This window comes from Sminthopsis crassicaudata, chromosome 6 (assembly GCF_048593235.1).
Source record: "Sminthopsis crassicaudata isolate SCR6 chromosome 6, ASM4859323v1, whole genome shotgun sequence".
NCBI classification, from domain to species: Eukaryota; Metazoa; Chordata; class Mammalia; order Dasyuromorphia; family Dasyuridae; genus Sminthopsis; species Sminthopsis crassicaudata.
The window spans coordinates 251,499,228-251,514,202 of NC_133622.1; the positions used below are offsets into that span (position 1 = coordinate 251,499,228).

Genomic DNA, 14,975 nt, shown 5'->3' on the forward strand with positions numbered 1-14,975 from the left:
ATTTCACTCAGCATCAGTTCGTGTGAGTCTCTCCAGGCCTCTTTGTATTCATCCTGTGGTCATTTCTTATAGAACAATAATATTCCATAATATTCATGTACCACAATTTATTCAGCCATTCTCCAGTTGATGGGCATCCGCGTAGTTTCCAGTTTCTGGCCACTACAAAGAGGGCTGCCACAAACATTCTTTTTTTTCTTTTTAAATTAATTTTATAATTATAAAATTTTTTTTGAAAGTATATATGCATGAGTAATTTTTTTATAACATTATTCCTTATATTCATTTTTTCAAATTTTCCCCTCCCTCCCTGTACTCCCTCCCCTAGATGATAGGCAATCCCATACATTTTACATGTGTTACAGTATAACCTAGATACAATATATGTGTGTAAATCCCATTTTCTTGTTGCACGTTAAGTATTAGATTCCGAAGGTATAAGTAATCTGGGTAGATAGACAGTAGTGCTAACAGTTTACATTCACTTCCTAATGTTCCTTCTCTGGGTGTAGTTGTTTCTGTCCATCATTGATCAACTGGAAGTGAGTTGGATCTTCTTTATGTTGAAGATATCCACTTCCATCAGAATACACCTTCATACAGTATTGTTGTTGAAGTGTATAGTGATCTTCTGGTTCTGCTCATTTCACTCAGCATCAGTTGATGTGAGTCTCTCCAAGCCTCTCTGTATTCCTCCTGCTGGTCATTTCTTACAGAGCAATAATATTCCATAACCTTCATATACCATAATTTACCCAACCATTCTCCAATGGATGGACATCCATTCATCTTCCAGTTTCTGGCCACTACAAAAAGAGCTGCCACAAACATTTTGGCACACACAGGTCCCTTTCCCTTCTTTAGTATTTCCTTGGGATATAAGCCCAGGAGTAGCACTGCTGGATCAAAGGGTATGCACAGTTTGATAACTTTTTGGGCATAATTCCAAATTGCTCTCCAGAATGGCCGGATTCTTTCACAGCTCCACCAACAATGTATCAGTGTCTCAGTTTTCCTACATCCCCTCCAACATTCATCATTATTTGTTCCTGTCATCTTAGCCAATCTAACAGGTGTGTAGTGGTATCTCAGAGTTGTCTTAATTTGCATTTATCTGATCAGTAGTGCTACAAACATTCTTGCACATATAGGTCCCTTGCCCTTCTTTTAAATCTCTTTGGGCTATAAACCCAATAGTAACACTGCTGGATCAAAGGGTGTTATCAAACTGTGAATACACATAGTTTTGGGCATAGTTCCAAATCATTCTCCAGAATGGCTGGATGTATTCACAATTACACCAACAATGTATCAGTGTCCCAGTTTTCCCATATCCTCTCCAACATTCTGTATTATCTTTCCCTTTCATTCTAGACAATCTGACTGGTGTGTAGTGGTATCTCAGAGTTGTCTTAATTTGCATTTCTCTGATTAATAATGACTTGGAGCATCTTTTCATATGGCTAGAAATAGTTTCAATTTCTTCATTTGAGAATTATCTGTTCATATCCTTTGAAACCATCAACTTTTTAAAAACATAATCACTATGGGAATTTTTTTCCTCTTCATAATCTTGAAATCTTAGGTCAATAATGAAACTATTAGGTCAAATTTATTTTTCTTCTATAATTCCAAGCTGTTTTCCCCAATGATGTGCCAACTGGGAAGCTCTGCCAATGCTGTGAGTATGACTGATTTCTTACTGTGCCCCCTCTCCAAATTCAGTCTTGAAAACAGGATTTCGGAGAGGCCTTGAAAAGAGCTTTCAGTTGCAGTTCTCTTATTATTTGTGATTTGGAGTTGATAGAATTTCATTCCCCCTTTTGAAACCTGTTTCTATTAAGGAAGGGCTCTTAGTCTGCTATCTTCGTATCAATTTTCTAAGCATTTTTAGGTGTCAGACTTTTGTAAAGGTTTGGGGCAATGATTCTTTTTCCCTTCCCATTCTGTAACCTTTTTTTAAAGTCAGGGCAGCTAGGTGGTGCAGTGGATAGAGCACCAGCCCTGAATTCAGGAGGACCTGGGTTCGAATTTGGCCTCAGACACATAACACTTCTACCTGTGACCTGGGCAAGTCACTTTATCCCAGTTGCCTCAGCAAAAACAAACAAACAGATAAATAAAATAACCATGACCCCTTTGGGGGTTTTCTTGACAAGTACTGGAGTGATCTGCCAGCTCCCTTTCCTGCTCATTTTACAAATGAGGAAACCGAGGCAAAAAGGGTGAAGGAACTTGCTCAGGGACTCACAGCTAGTGCCTGGGTCATCTTGGAATTCGGGAAGATGAGTGCTGTGGTGTCACCTAGTGGCATAGAGTTTCCTTGCTGCCTCTGATTTCTGATTAATGGCTCTGCTCTCTGTCACATTTTACAGAGGAAGAGTCGGGGTTCAGAATATGTGACTCATCTTTCAAAGCCACCCAACTGTATGGGAAAGAGGGGGAGGAGGCAGGATGTTCCAACTGGCCCCATTTCCCCTTCCACCCAGGACCCCGTCTCCCCTCCTCCCCAGGACCCCGTCTCCCCTCCCCACCAGGATCCTGTCTCCCCTCCCTCTGGTGCAGACAGCCCAGGACTGATCCCCAGGCCTTGGGGTGCCTCCAGCCCACAGAAAGTGGTTCAGCCCCACAAACGATGGATTTGTCAGTAGAATCTCAGGAGAGAAAAGCCTGACAGCCGGCTTGGCTGCTGCCCCCGAGGAGCATGGGACCTTTCCATTCAACTGCCACAGGACATCTCTCTTGTGAGGATGAAGGCTCCTGGAGGCCCATCGCACGCCAACTTCTCTGTGTAGGCCTGCACGCAGTAAGTGCTTAATAAATGTTCTTACATTCACTCCAATGCCCCAGGAAGTATCTGAGCCCAGCACTCTGTCGGCTGCATCCCTCAGAGCTGCACCTAGGCTTTCTGGGGTTTTCCAAGGTTCACTCACCCTTAAGCCACTCTGAGTCACTGAAGTCACCCCCACTCCCAAACTATGGGCCAGAAGTTTCAATGAGCATTCCCAGGACCCCCCTGATCCTCGATGCCCCACCAGCTCTGGTTCACCACAGACCTGGCTCAATCACGTCTGCCCTAAATGTGCTTCCTGTCTGGCTCCTCCCTGGGCATTCTCTGTCTGCAGGGGACCTAGGTGACAATCAGATTAGCCCATGTTGAGGGCACTAATTGTCCGATGCTGGACTCGGCCTGGACGGAGCCAAGGTACGAGCCTGGGGCCAGAGGCTGCCCAATGGGGAGGACGTGTTCAAGAAGAGGCAGGAATAGCTACATGTGATGCATAAAAAGCCAGCTATTTATTTCACACATCAAACAGCAGTTCTCTCCAGAAGGGCTGGGGTAGTTGACTTAGGGCTCCCTGGGGGGGGAGGGAGAAAAGGGGAGCCTAGCCACCAGAACATGGAAATCAGTCCAAGTGCAGTTTTTTAACTTGTGGGTAAACTGAGAACCACAGAGGGGAATGACTTTTCTGAGATTAAAAGCTAAAAGCCCCCATAAATTCCCCTCCCCTGGCACATTCCATTCCCCTGATCTCCCAGCAAACCTGCCTCAGTTTCTACCCCCTTCCAGGGGACCAAACCTGCTGTTCCCCAAGCCTTTGCGCTCCCGCTGTTACGATGACTTTTTGGATGGAGCCAGAGCCCTCCACTTCTCCTTCCACATATGCTGCTCTCTCACTCCCCTGGAGGGCGGGCCCTGCACCAGCAGTCCCCAGTGTGGAACTCTGGGTACCAGGGGCTTCCTGACTCCACCAAGTTGGAGATATTGGCTCAAGGTTCTGGCCCTTCCCGCTGAGGGAGCACGCTCCTACTGGGTGACAGGCCTCCTCGATCCTGGTCGTCCCTCCTCAGCTTGCAATGCTTCTGTGCCCCCCAGCTGCCTGGCCCGCCAGCCCCTCGGCCCTCCCTGAAGGGCGTGCATTTAAGTCCCATATTCCCAAAGAACATGCTATCTCCCCCAGTAGATAGGGAAAGACTGTCTCCTTTTCTTTTTTGTATTCTCAGTCCCTAGCACAGTGCCCAGGTACACAGTAGGCACTTAATAAATGCATGGGTGCTTATGTCTTAATTCCCCCAACCGGACTATAAAGCCCCTGAGGGCAGGGCCCATATTTTCCATATCTCCTTCATGCATATACTAGGTGCTTGATAAATGCTAACTGAATAAAATTGCTCCTGAAGCAGCAGGGCTACCCCTTCTTCTCAGACATCTGAACTACAATTTCTTCCTCTGTTTAATGGGGCTGAGGCCTGCCTCACCCAGGAGAGAGGTTGTCGGGCTAGCAGAAGTGCTTGAGAATAGAAGGTACCGAATCTCTGCATAAGTGTAAGAGAGCGCCGGGCTCCTGCTCAGGTGCTGAGTACTGGAGCAACAACCCTGGGAAGGTGCCTCCTGCAGACAAAGGGTCACACTGCTGGGGGCGTAACAGCACCAACCGGAAGCAGGAGGGAATCTGGTGGCCACACCGGGCTCTGCTTCCGGAGCTTCCCCAGTCTGGGCCACCGAGGCGGCCTTGTGCACTGGGCGGCAGCAGGGGCAAGAGACCCAGAAAGCCAGTGCCAGACGGGCCACAGGGCTCCGAGGACACCACGGCTGCTTCTTCCCTGAGTCTCTGGCAAAGCGCCATCCCTCGCACTCTCTGGCCCCTGTCCCCAAGCTGAGCTTGCAGAGCATCCCTGCAGAAGGGGAGCTCCTTGAGGACAAACTCGGGGCCCATCACAGGGCCTGGCACACAGGAGGCCTTTAATGCTTGCTGATTGACCCCCACACACACTGCCTTCCCTGCTTTCCCCATCTCAGACCTGCTTTGTCAGACCCTGGGCACGAGCTGAGCTCACCATTGGCACAGACCTCACTAGGAATACTTCTGGGGAAAAGGAAGGAGCTCAGGGCAAAGCCTGCTGTTACTGCCTCCCCTTCCCCCCACCATGGCTCACTGAAAAGTCTTATCCCAAAGGAAAGATCCAGAGGAATTCCCAGACTCCTCCAGGACTTAAGCCCAGAGCTCCTGAGAATGGGAAGTTTAACAATGTCCGCGGTAAGAGTTCTCCAATAGAAACATAGGGCCTCCAGAGGTCATCTGGTCCATCCCCCTGCCTCCAGGGCAGGTCAGCACCTAAACCCCCAGCTCCTTTTGAGAGCTTTTGGGGGATCCCCAGTACCAGGAAATGTGGGGGGCCTTCCATCCCCCTAACCAGCCTATTACCGTCTGCTAAGTCACAGCCCTTCCTTGGCAGGCGGGAGAGGGCAGCTGCTGGCTGGTAGCAGCGGCTCCCCAGAGCCTTCAGGCCTGAGGGACAGTTGTTGAGATCCATACTAAATGCCTTCCTCGCTGCCTCAGGCTCCGGTCCAGGACCTGCCTGCCCCGCCTTCGCAGCCCCCCCCAAGGCTGCCAGCCCATCCAAGCGGGCAAGGAGGGACGCAGGCTGCCTCACAACAGGGATTTGAAGAGGAAGGACAGGGACGCTCCACAGGAGAGCCCGAGGGCCAGGAAGAAGGTCATGAGGGCTCCAGCCACCTCGCTCTCATGGGGCAGGACCTGCCTGCAAAGGAGGGGGGAGCCAGCTGTAGGAAGGGAACCCAGCCCTCCGCATTCCCACCCTTGGGCAGGCCTTGGCTCCTGGCCCCCAGGCTGCCACATCTCCCAGGGTCCCCCAGGCTGCCACATCTCCCAGGTTCCCCCAGGCTGCTATGGCTCTGGAGTCCCCAGACTTCCAGTGTCTCCCCAGACCACGCACTAGTCTCACATCCAGGGAGGTGGGAAGCCAAGCTCTCTCATGGTACTTGGAGCCTCTTTGGGGGACCTCTGACTTCTCAGGTCCCCTCTAGCTCCGGTATTCTGAGGAAAGGCTCCGAGCTGATCGCTTACCACGAGCCACTCATTTCCCTCCCCCCAGACGGACTGGAACAGGCCCTGGTGCTCCCTGCCTCCCGTGCTCAGGCCACTTCTTGGCCTTCCCCCAGCCAGGCGGGCCCTGGGCCCGGCCCGGCCCTTTTCATCTGAAGAGCCCCATAAGTGAGGGGCGCCTGGAAGTCAGGGAACCCTGTCAGAGGCGGGCTCGCCACTGAGGACTTGCTGGTGCTGGATGGAGCCTGAGGGAGCACCCGCCCCGGGGAGCCTTCTGGAGTTACCAATGAGAGCCCAGGCCCCGGAGGCGAAGGATGCGGCCAGGGAGAGCTAGCCGGTTAGAGCCCAAGCTCAGCTCCGGTGGCCGGAGTCCGACCATCTCTGCCCTGAGATGCAAGAGGAGGGCCCGGTGAGCGGCCCCTGGGGCCCTCCCTCGGCCCCCCTCCTGGCAGCCGGTTTTCGCAGCCAGCTCCCCCGCCCTGATGCTCACCTGGGCGCCAGGCACATGGTCAGAGACACCAGGTAGCCGTTGGAGAGCGCAAAAAGCAGCATGAAGGTGATGAAGCAGGCGTCCTGCGGGAAGAGGATGGGCAGGTGGGAGCGCTCGGGCACGTGGCACAGCATGAAGAGGGGCACGAACAGGAAGCGCAGGCAGGCCAGCAGCGGCAGCAGGCGGCCATCTCGGTCGGGCTGGGGGCCGAGAGCGCCAGAGTCCCCTTCACCTCCATCCGGCATCGGCCCAGACCCCCCCCCACCACCACCCCGGGGGCCCACGCCCTGGAGCCCAGAGGAAAAAGGAAGCTCTGGGAGCCACCCGGCCCCAACCCTCGGGCTCTCACTGGCAGGCAGGAGTCAGGGAGCGGAAGGTCCCCTTTGGCTCCCAGATGAGTGGGGGTGAAGGTCGCCCTCCCGTGGGCCTGGGACACTCACCCACAGGAAGTAGGAAGTCAGACTTCTTCCCAACCAGTCCATAGTATTGAAAAGGAGAAAGCAGCAGATGGGGTTAAAGAACTGGCCTGGGGAGAGGAGAGGCCCGGAGGCTCAGGAGGCTCAAGGCCTTGACCCAGCCTCTACTAAACCTCACGGATATCCTTGGTCCAAGGATGGAAGGGACCTTCCATTTTATAGATGTGGAAACTGAGACCCAGGCAGGGGACTTGGACCTAGACCTTCTCGCTCTGTCTTGCTGGCTCTGTAGACCCCACTTAGTTCCCAAACCCCAGTTCAGTTTTAAGACAGACTCTCCCCTCCTTTGCGGGGCTCCCTCTCTGGTCCCAGCTGTCTGTCCCTTCTCCTGCAGACTCCCTCCCGGCCTCAGTTTCCCCCCTTTCTGACACTCACTCCACTTCCCGGGGCCCCTGGAGCTGGTCACCATGGCCGTAATGGCTGGGAAGACGGACAGGGTTACTGTGAACACCAGCACAATGCACAGAGCCATCATCCAGATCTGCAAAGCACGAGAGCCTGTGTCTGGGGAGCTGTGGGGGGCGGCCGAGCCCCGCCTTCCGTCTCTGCAACCACCCACCCAGGTGGAGAGGGAGCCCCGGGAGCCTCGGCCCAGCCCGATCTGGCTGAAGGGGGAGGGCTCCTGGGAGCTCCAGCTGGGGCACAGGGCCAACCTTTCTGAGGACGGCCGAGACCGAAGCCTTGCCAGGCTTGGGCTCCTTCTCCGGCTCCAGCTCCAGGGCCAGCATCGCCTTCTGGGGGCTCCCAGAAAAGCCGTTCTTCTCGTCTGGGGGGAGAGGGGTGAGCCGGCCAGTCAGCAAGCTTCTGTCCCCGCCATGGTCCGGCAGAGAGCCGGCCCCTGGGGCCAGAGGCTTAAACCAAAGGTCCCACATCCCTGGGGACCCACAGACAGCTCAAAGGGGAAGTTCCGGGACAGTTCCCATTCAGCCTCTTCCTCGCCCCAGACCCCAACCCTCCTATTTCTTCCAGATGGCACCCCCCACCGTTGGTGACAGCTTTAGGCCCGGGGCACTGCCCAGCCTCCTCACGCTCCCCCCCTTGCTGCCCATCCGCCGCCGAGTGCCCAGCACTGTCCACGGCTCTGCCGGGGTCTGTGACCTTGGACAAAGAACTGAAAGTCCGCTCCCTCTCTTGTAAGTAGAGGGCTTGACTCCCCGGCGTGGGGGTCCCCCAGCCCGACAGCCCCGAACCTGCCCCGGTCTGTCTGTCCCGGGGGCCTGTGGAGCGTCCGTGGGGATTCCTGGCAGGGAGGAAGAGAGCTCAGACCGGCAAAGCTCTCCATGGGCATCACAGCCCTGTGAGGCAGGAGCTTCCACACACTCCATTACACAGATGGGTAAACAGGCTGAGAGAGGTTAAATGATGTGGCCGGGGGCATGGTAAGCCTTAGAGCAGGATCCCAGCATAGGCTGCAGCCTGGCCAGAAGGGCCTTGGTTAGCCAGAGGGATGGTGCTGCCCGCCCCCCTCCCCCCCTCCCCCCCCCCCCCCCCCCCGTCAATGTGGGCGATCCAGGACCGGTGACGAGGGCTAAGTAGTGCAATAACTAATAATGATGATGATGATGATGCTAGAGCTCCTGGAGACCCTGGGAGGGAGGTGGCCATGCTACCATTATTAATCACATTTGCCAGAGGGGGACACTGAGTCTTGGAGAGATGAAGGCTGCCACAGCCAGTAATTGTGAGCCCAAGTCTCCTGGCTCTGGAGCATTCCCAGCATTCCCAGTAGCTAAGAGATGTGTGGTAGGCTGGGGAAGCAGCTTCTGTCCCCCCTTCCCAGGCTGCCCTCAGCCCTGCCCGGCTCACCAGCCTGGAGCAGCTCGGCCCTGGTCTCCAGCTCATAGGCCTGTGGGTGGGGCGCCTTCTTGTCCAGGTAATATCGGGCAAACTCCTGGAGCAACAGAGAGCCCGAAGGCCTGGTGAAGGGCGGGGGCACGAGGTCTCCGTTCCACACCGGGGTCGCCCTGAGACAAGTCTAGAAACCAATCTGGTCATTGGGTCGAGGCCAGCCCTAGAGCTGGAAGGGACCCCCAGGGCCAGCTGCCGAGAGATACTGAGGCTTCAAATGAACAAGTCGGGAGCAAAAACAACAGGCTCATAGAGCTAGGCTTGGAGGGGACCTGAAGGGCAGGGTCTCCAGCCCTCTCCATCGGAGAGGGGAAAGCTAGGAGCCAGGAAGTAAAAGGTGGCATCCGTCCAAGGTCACAGTCCACTGCCCAAGGTCACAGTCCATTGCCCACGGTCATACAGTCCATGGTCTCCCGGGTTTCCTGTCCTGCCACCAGGATCTAGCTAAGCTGGAGATGGCTAGGGAGAGGGGGGACGGGGGAAGGAGGGGAGGACTTGGCCGGTTCCCAGGGGAGGATCCAGAGAGGAAGCTCAGCTCACCAAGTGGGACAGGGACAGGTAGCAGACGGTGGAGACGAGGATTCCCACGCATGGGGTGATGAAGTAGCCGAGGGCCGAGGTCTGAGCGTCCACTCCGCCTGCGGTGGGAATGGGAGCTGAGAACCCAGGCCAGACAGCCTGGCTCTCCCAGGAGCCTCTCTGGGAGCCCCGGCCCAGCCCCTGGGGCCCGGCATAGCTGGAAAACTTCTCTCCTCCCTTCTCTAGGATGTGTGTTCCTCTGGCATCCTCCCCGGCTCCCAGCCAACTCAGCTCTCAGTGGCTGATATTTTTCCTACCCCCGAACCCAGGAGTCCTGGCTCTGCAGCCAGCTTCCCCTCCCAGCCTCCTTCCCAACCAGAGCCCAACACTACGCCCACACTCACTGGCCATGGACATCAGCATGGCGAGAGCAGCAAAGGTCCCGGCTAAGCCTTGGCCGCTGAGGAAAAGGGTGCTGTACATGGGGGGCATGGCCCCCAGCTGCCCAAAGAGACTGCCTTGGAGGATGGCACAGAAGGCTGGGGGGAAAGCCAAACCATGGTCCCCAGTGGGCATTTCCCTTGGAAGTGGAGCGGTGAGCGCCCTGGCCAGGGGAGCGGCCTGAAGCGGCCAGGAGCCTGAGGAAAAGCTCCTGCTCTCCGGGGGGCAGCTCTGTGGCCAGGGTTCCAAGTCCTTGGCAAACGGGGTCATGTTCTCTGCACAAGACTGGGGAAGGAGCTGCCTAGCAATGTTTGCTCAGGCCTTGGAACTCTCAAGCATCCGCTCTCTCCCTCTCACAATGGGGGCGACAAATCCATTTCTTCCTCTTTAAAATGAAGGACTCAACTAGAACTTTTAAGCTCTCCAGGCCAGCTCTGAATCCCAGTTCTAAGGACCATCCCAGGTCTGGCGTTTCCCCCCCCCCCGACATTCTTTGTTCTAAGGTACCCCTCAGTCCTGATATTCTAGATTGGGTTCTATGTTCTACAGTTGCTTCAGATGCCGCCAGTCTAGGTTTGGTTCTAGGTCCTAAGGATGTGATGGTCCCTCCCACTTCTGACATTCTCTCCTAGCTCTGATGATTGCAGGCCATGTTGCTCTATCCCACCTCCAGACTGGGACTGGAGAATCCCTAGGCCCAGGACTCCGTGCCGAGGCCCAGGCCACACGGGGCACTCACAGTTGATGAACCAGATGGAGGCCATGGTGATGGAGAAGAAGAGTTCAGGGCTCATGTCCACCTTGACGAGGGCGGCCGTCAGGACGAAGAGCATCAGGATGCCCAGGAGGCTGCCGAGGATGCGGACCCTCTCTGGGATGCTGCGCGGGACCAGAAACAGCTGTGGCCCCTACTCTGCTCTGGTGCCGCTAAGAAAGAGCCAGCTTTGGACAGGAGAGGACAGTGGGTGCAGCAGCTGTGACCGTGGCTGGGTGGAGCTGATGAAAGAGCCAGCTATGGAGCTGTCGCTAAGGATCATGGACGGCTGAGGGGGCAGTGACTGATGGGACACAGCAGTGACAAAGGCAAGAAGTAAGTGGCCCCCCCCCCCCCGTTGAGGCTCCCCAGGGAGTGGGGGCTCACCACTGGTAAAGGAAAGAGTTGAGGAGGGTGAAGAGCAGCAGAGGCAGCTGGGACAGGAGGGTCATCCAGTTGTTGAAGTTGAAGGCATCCCCGGGGCTTGTGAGGTTGCCTCCCGAAGGCTCCCCCGTGACATTGACAAGGGCCAGCCGAGCCTGGAAGTACTGAGGGGAGATGGGCAGGGAGGCCACGGTCAAGGCCAGAAGGTGACACGGCCAGAAGGTGACACGGCCGGTCTGCAGCCAGGAGCCCCAAAGCCTTCCCGTGTCTGGGGAGAACTGGGAGCCCAGAAGGGCCGGGGCCAGAGAGGGGAGGGGCCGCGGGGGTGCAGTGGGCCCTGCCCGGGGAGCCGACTGGGGAGGCTGTGACTCCGGGGGAGTTTGTAGCCTCGGAGCCTTTTCCCGGCCGTCAAGTGGGGCAGGGTATGGGGGGGAGCACGGAGGTCCTCGCCCGGCTCTGAGAGTGCGATCTCGTGAACACGTCCCGCCTCCCGCGCCCTCCTCTCCCGCGTCGGTCCGTTCCCGGGCTCCTCTCACCGGAATGGCAGTGATAAAGAAGTTCCAGGGCAGCAGGGTCCCCAAACCCAGGATAAAGAAGCTGGTCCCGACTAGGTGGTAGCTGTGGGGGAGGGGAGAGTCAGAGACCCCCCCCAGCGGCCCCCCACTCCTTTAGCGAGAGTGTAAACTACAACTCCCAGCAATCCTCGGCGCTGGCCTGGGCAACCCAAGGCGGGGGGTGTTATGGGGGTTGTAGTTCGCTCCCCGCGGCGCGGCTCCGGGTAGGGGACTATCGGTCTTTCCCTGGAGGGAGGAGGGGAGGGGGAGTGCCCCGCGCCCGGCGCCCGGACTTACTCGTCCTCTGGGGCGTCTCCTCGGGCCATGGTGGGATTCGGATACGACGGGCCAGGACAGAGGGAGCACGTAGATGCTGGAGTCGGGATGGAGAGGAGGGAGGGAGGAGCACCTGGAAAAGAGCCCCAAGTCGCAGCGGAGGCGGGGCCCAGAGCCGGACACCCCAGGGGAGGAGGGAAGCAGGCCCGGGCCCCCCAGGTCCCCTCGCCGCCCGGCCCAGGCTGAGCCCCGCCCCCTTGCTCCCGGGGAGGGACCTGACGCAGGGTATTGGGGGTGGGGAGCAGCTCGTACCTCTCTGCAGCCCAGTCCGCGCCGTCCTCCAGGACCCTGCGCCCGACCCCAGCTACGTCCCCCTGTCGTCCCCCTCCCCGCGCACTCACCGGGCTGCCCCGTCCCCCGCGCCCCGCAGGGGCAGCTGCTGCTCACCTGGGCCCCCCGCGCGGACCGAGGGCACGGTGCCCCCGAAGGGCCGGCCAAGGACAGCGGGACAAGGTGGCGGCCGCCGAGCTGCGGAGACTGCGGCCTCTCTCGGCCCGAGCCGCGGGGGGGCACGTGACGTTGGTCCCCCTCTGCTCCCCGGCCCACCGAGCCCGCCTCCCGCGGCCGCCTGTCTGCGGAGCTGAAAGATGCTCCGGCGGACAGCTCCGGCCCCAGTGCGCTGTGCGGTCCCAGAGCCGTGTGCTCCCTCCAGCGCTCTGTACCCCCTCCCAGCTCCGTGTGCCCCCTCCCAGCTCCGTGTGCCCCCTCCCAGCTCCGTATGCCCCTCCCAGCTCCGTGTGCCCCCTCTCAGCGCTCTATGCCCCCTCTCAGCGCTCTGTACCCCCTCCCAGCTCCGTGTGCCCCCTCCCAGCTCCGTGTGCCCCCTCCCAGCTCCGTATGCCCTTCCCAGCTCCGTGTGCCCCCTCTCAGCTCCGTGTGCCCCCTCCCAGCTCCCTGTGCCCCCTCCCAGCGCCGTGTGCCCCCTCTCAGCGCCGTGTGCCCCCTCCCAGCTCCGTGTGCCCCCTCCCAGCGCCGTGTGCCCCCTCCCAGCGTGTGCCCCTCCCAGCACTGGCCCCTCCCGATGGCCTGGCTCCCTGGCGTGACCGGGAGGGCCGGGCCCGCTCCACTGGGTGAAAAGTTAAAACCCTCTTTGTTTCTTTCCTCTCTGCAGTGGGGATGATTAAGGGAGTCCGGGCTCCTGGGGATTTGTGAAGCCCTTTGCCATCTGCTTCCCGCCAGTCACCGCCACCTCCCCCGCCCTCCCTCCCCCTGGAGCTCCAGGCTTGCGGGCCTACTGGCTGCTCCGGCACAGCACGTGGCTCTGCACAGGCTGTTCTCCCGCCTGGAAGCCTCTCCCACCTCTCCTCTGCCCGCGGGAGCCTCCAGCTCCCTTCAAGGTTCCTGGGGAGGCTGAGAGACAATAGGAGACCTTTTTCTGCCCCCCCCATCTAGGGGTTAACTCCCCCACCCCGTCAGAGCGAGCTCTTCTTAATGAACCTTATACTTAGTTCTAGGTAACTAAATCTCTCTGTACTCCTGCCTCCCTCACCAGCCCGCCTGGTGCAGCATCGAGGGAAGAAACCACGGGGAGAGGACCCCGGCTCCCCTCATCGCCACCAGCAATAACTAACCACCCACCCCAAACAAGGGAGGGAAGAGAACCATAATGTTGTCTTTCACCTGCTAAGCGCTTGACTAATCTCACTTGAGCCTGGGCATGGCAGTGCTCCCCCATCCTGCTTCCGGCCCAGTCCTAGAAGCCGTCTCCTGGGGCCAAGGGGGCAGCTAGGCCCCCAACGGCCGCGACTCCCACCCCCACCCTGAAGGAGGGTGCCTCGGGGGAGAGCCCCGCCCGTGCAGACGAGTCAGACTCTGATGGGGACAGCCCAGGCCCCTGAGCCCACAGGCCTCGGACCGCAAGCCTGGCTTCCTCCAAGGGCTGCAGCCATCGCCACTGAAAACCCAGAAACTGATGGGTTTGATCAAGGGAAAATGAACTGGGGAAGATGGCTGCCTGAGTTCAGACCCACCCTCAGACATTCCTTCCCTGCTGACCCTGGGCAAGGCACTTTGTCCCCCCCAAAATGTAAAATGAGCTGGAGAAGGAAATGGCCGAGCGCTGCCGTGTCTCTGCCGAGAAAGAACGGAAATGGGGTCCCGGTGAATTGAATATGACCGAACAACAATATGACCATCTATTTTGCCGCTGCCCCCTAAGGACTCTGGATCCTTTCCAGCTGATTTGCTGCTGAAAACGTTGGGATGGGATGTCCCCCCCTTAAAGTGGAAATCAAGGACTCTCTCTTGTGTTAGCTCAGTGCTTTGCACGTGGTTAGGGCTTTTAAAATTCTTTATTCATTCATTAGTGTGAATGTATCATATCCACCAGGGGAATACAGACTTCTTGAGATCAGGGGTGATTTTGTTTTTGTCTTTGGGTTTTCAGTTGCTCTGCTTTAAAAATGTTTATTCAAGTCTGGAGGAGCTGAGTTCAAATCTTATCTCAAACACTTAACCCTTCCTAACTGTGTGACTCCAGGCAAGTCACTTAACCTCAATTACCTCAGGAAAAAAAAAAAAAAAAAAAAAAAAAAAAAAAAAAAAAAGAAAAGAAAAAAAAGTTTATTCAATCATTTTTCAGTCATAGCTGACTCTCTGGGACTCCATTGAGGTTTTCTTGACAGAGACCCTGAAGTTGTTTGCCATTTCCTTCTCCAGTTCATTTTATAAATGAGGAAACTGAGGCAAACTGAGTTAAGTGACTTGCCCAGGGTCACACAAGTAATAAGCGTCAGAGGCTAGATTTGAACTCAGGAAGATGAGTTCTCCTGACTCTGGTCCCAGAACTCTTTCCCCTGGGCCACCTGCCTCTCCAGCTTGAATTGTTGAAAGTTCCCCTCAGTCTGATGGTTCTCCATCCGTGTCACACGTATCAAGCATGATCCCAGTCCTAGAGCTTTAGCCTTAGACCATGTTGGTGGAGAAAATTCCCACGCTGCTAAATCAGGGATCCTGGACGCACTGACTTAATAACCCATTATTAGAAATTAGAAATAAATCCAAAGTGAGAAATGCTCTGATCTCAAACTGAGTTCCTGGCACGTAAGAAAGGCTTAGTTCTTGCTTGCCCGTTGAGTTTGGCCCTTTGACCTAACAGAGTGGAAGGCCAGATATGTCACTCAGGGAAGGGGAGGGACCTGGCGAGTCCACGGAGGAGCCTGCCCGGCCACGGAGGAGCCTGCCCGGCCACGGAGGAGTAGGGCAGCTGAGGGCCACGCATTCTGAGTCACTACATACGATCCCTGGGCTCTCTCCGCTGCTGATGTGTGTGCTTGTGGAGCATGGACCCATGTCGATAGAAGAATGTTTCATTACTTTAGCTTT

General features: G+C 56.8%; 1 protein-coding gene across 3 annotated transcripts; it reads right to left on the reverse strand.

The window, feature by feature from the left end:
* Nucleotides 1-3,275: 3,275 nt before the first annotated feature.
* SLC29A2 (solute carrier family 29 member 2) lies at nt 3,276-12,313 on the reverse strand. 3 transcript variants are annotated; one of them, XM_074272555.1, is made up of 13 exons: nt 12,039-12,313; nt 11,613-11,724; nt 11,298-11,379; nt 10,765-10,925; nt 10,363-10,502; nt 9,587-9,721; nt 9,204-9,301; nt 8,622-8,706; nt 7,469-7,581; nt 7,191-7,296; nt 6,780-6,865; nt 6,340-6,422; nt 3,276-5,544 (listed from the first exon to the last, which is right to left on the reverse strand). In XM_074272555.1, exons 2-13 carry the CDS (start codon nt 11,639-11,641, stop codon nt 5,433-5,435), a joined length of 1,230 nt encoding a protein of 409 aa, XP_074128656.1. In that variant the 5' UTR covers nt 11,642-11,724; nt 12,039-12,313; the 3' UTR covers nt 3,276-5,432. The 3 variants fall into 3 exon arrangements, with proteins under 3 accessions (XP_074128656.1, XP_074128654.1, XP_074128655.1); XM_074272553.1 differs by having other exon boundaries at nt 6,340-6,539; nt 12,039-12,312; XM_074272554.1 differs by lacking the exon at nt 12,039-12,313 and adding an exon at nt 11,993-12,010 and having other exon boundaries at nt 6,340-6,539.
* Nucleotides 12,314-14,975: the final 2,662 nt, after the last annotated feature.

Bases quoted from the DNA above. Each gene is read 5' to 3' on its own strand.
- SLC29A2 (XM_074272553.1), bottom strand. From the start codon at position 11,641: ATGGCCCGAGGAGACGCCCCAGAGGACGA. The intron at 11,380-11,612 runs GTAAGTCCGGGC...CCTCCCCCACAG, and splicing joins GGAGACGCCCCAGAGGACGA to CTACCACCTAGTCGGGACCA. The intron at 6,866-7,190 runs GTGAGTGTCAGA...TCCTCTCCCCAG, and splicing joins CAGGGGCCCCGGGAAGTGGA to GCCAGTTCTTTAACCCCATC.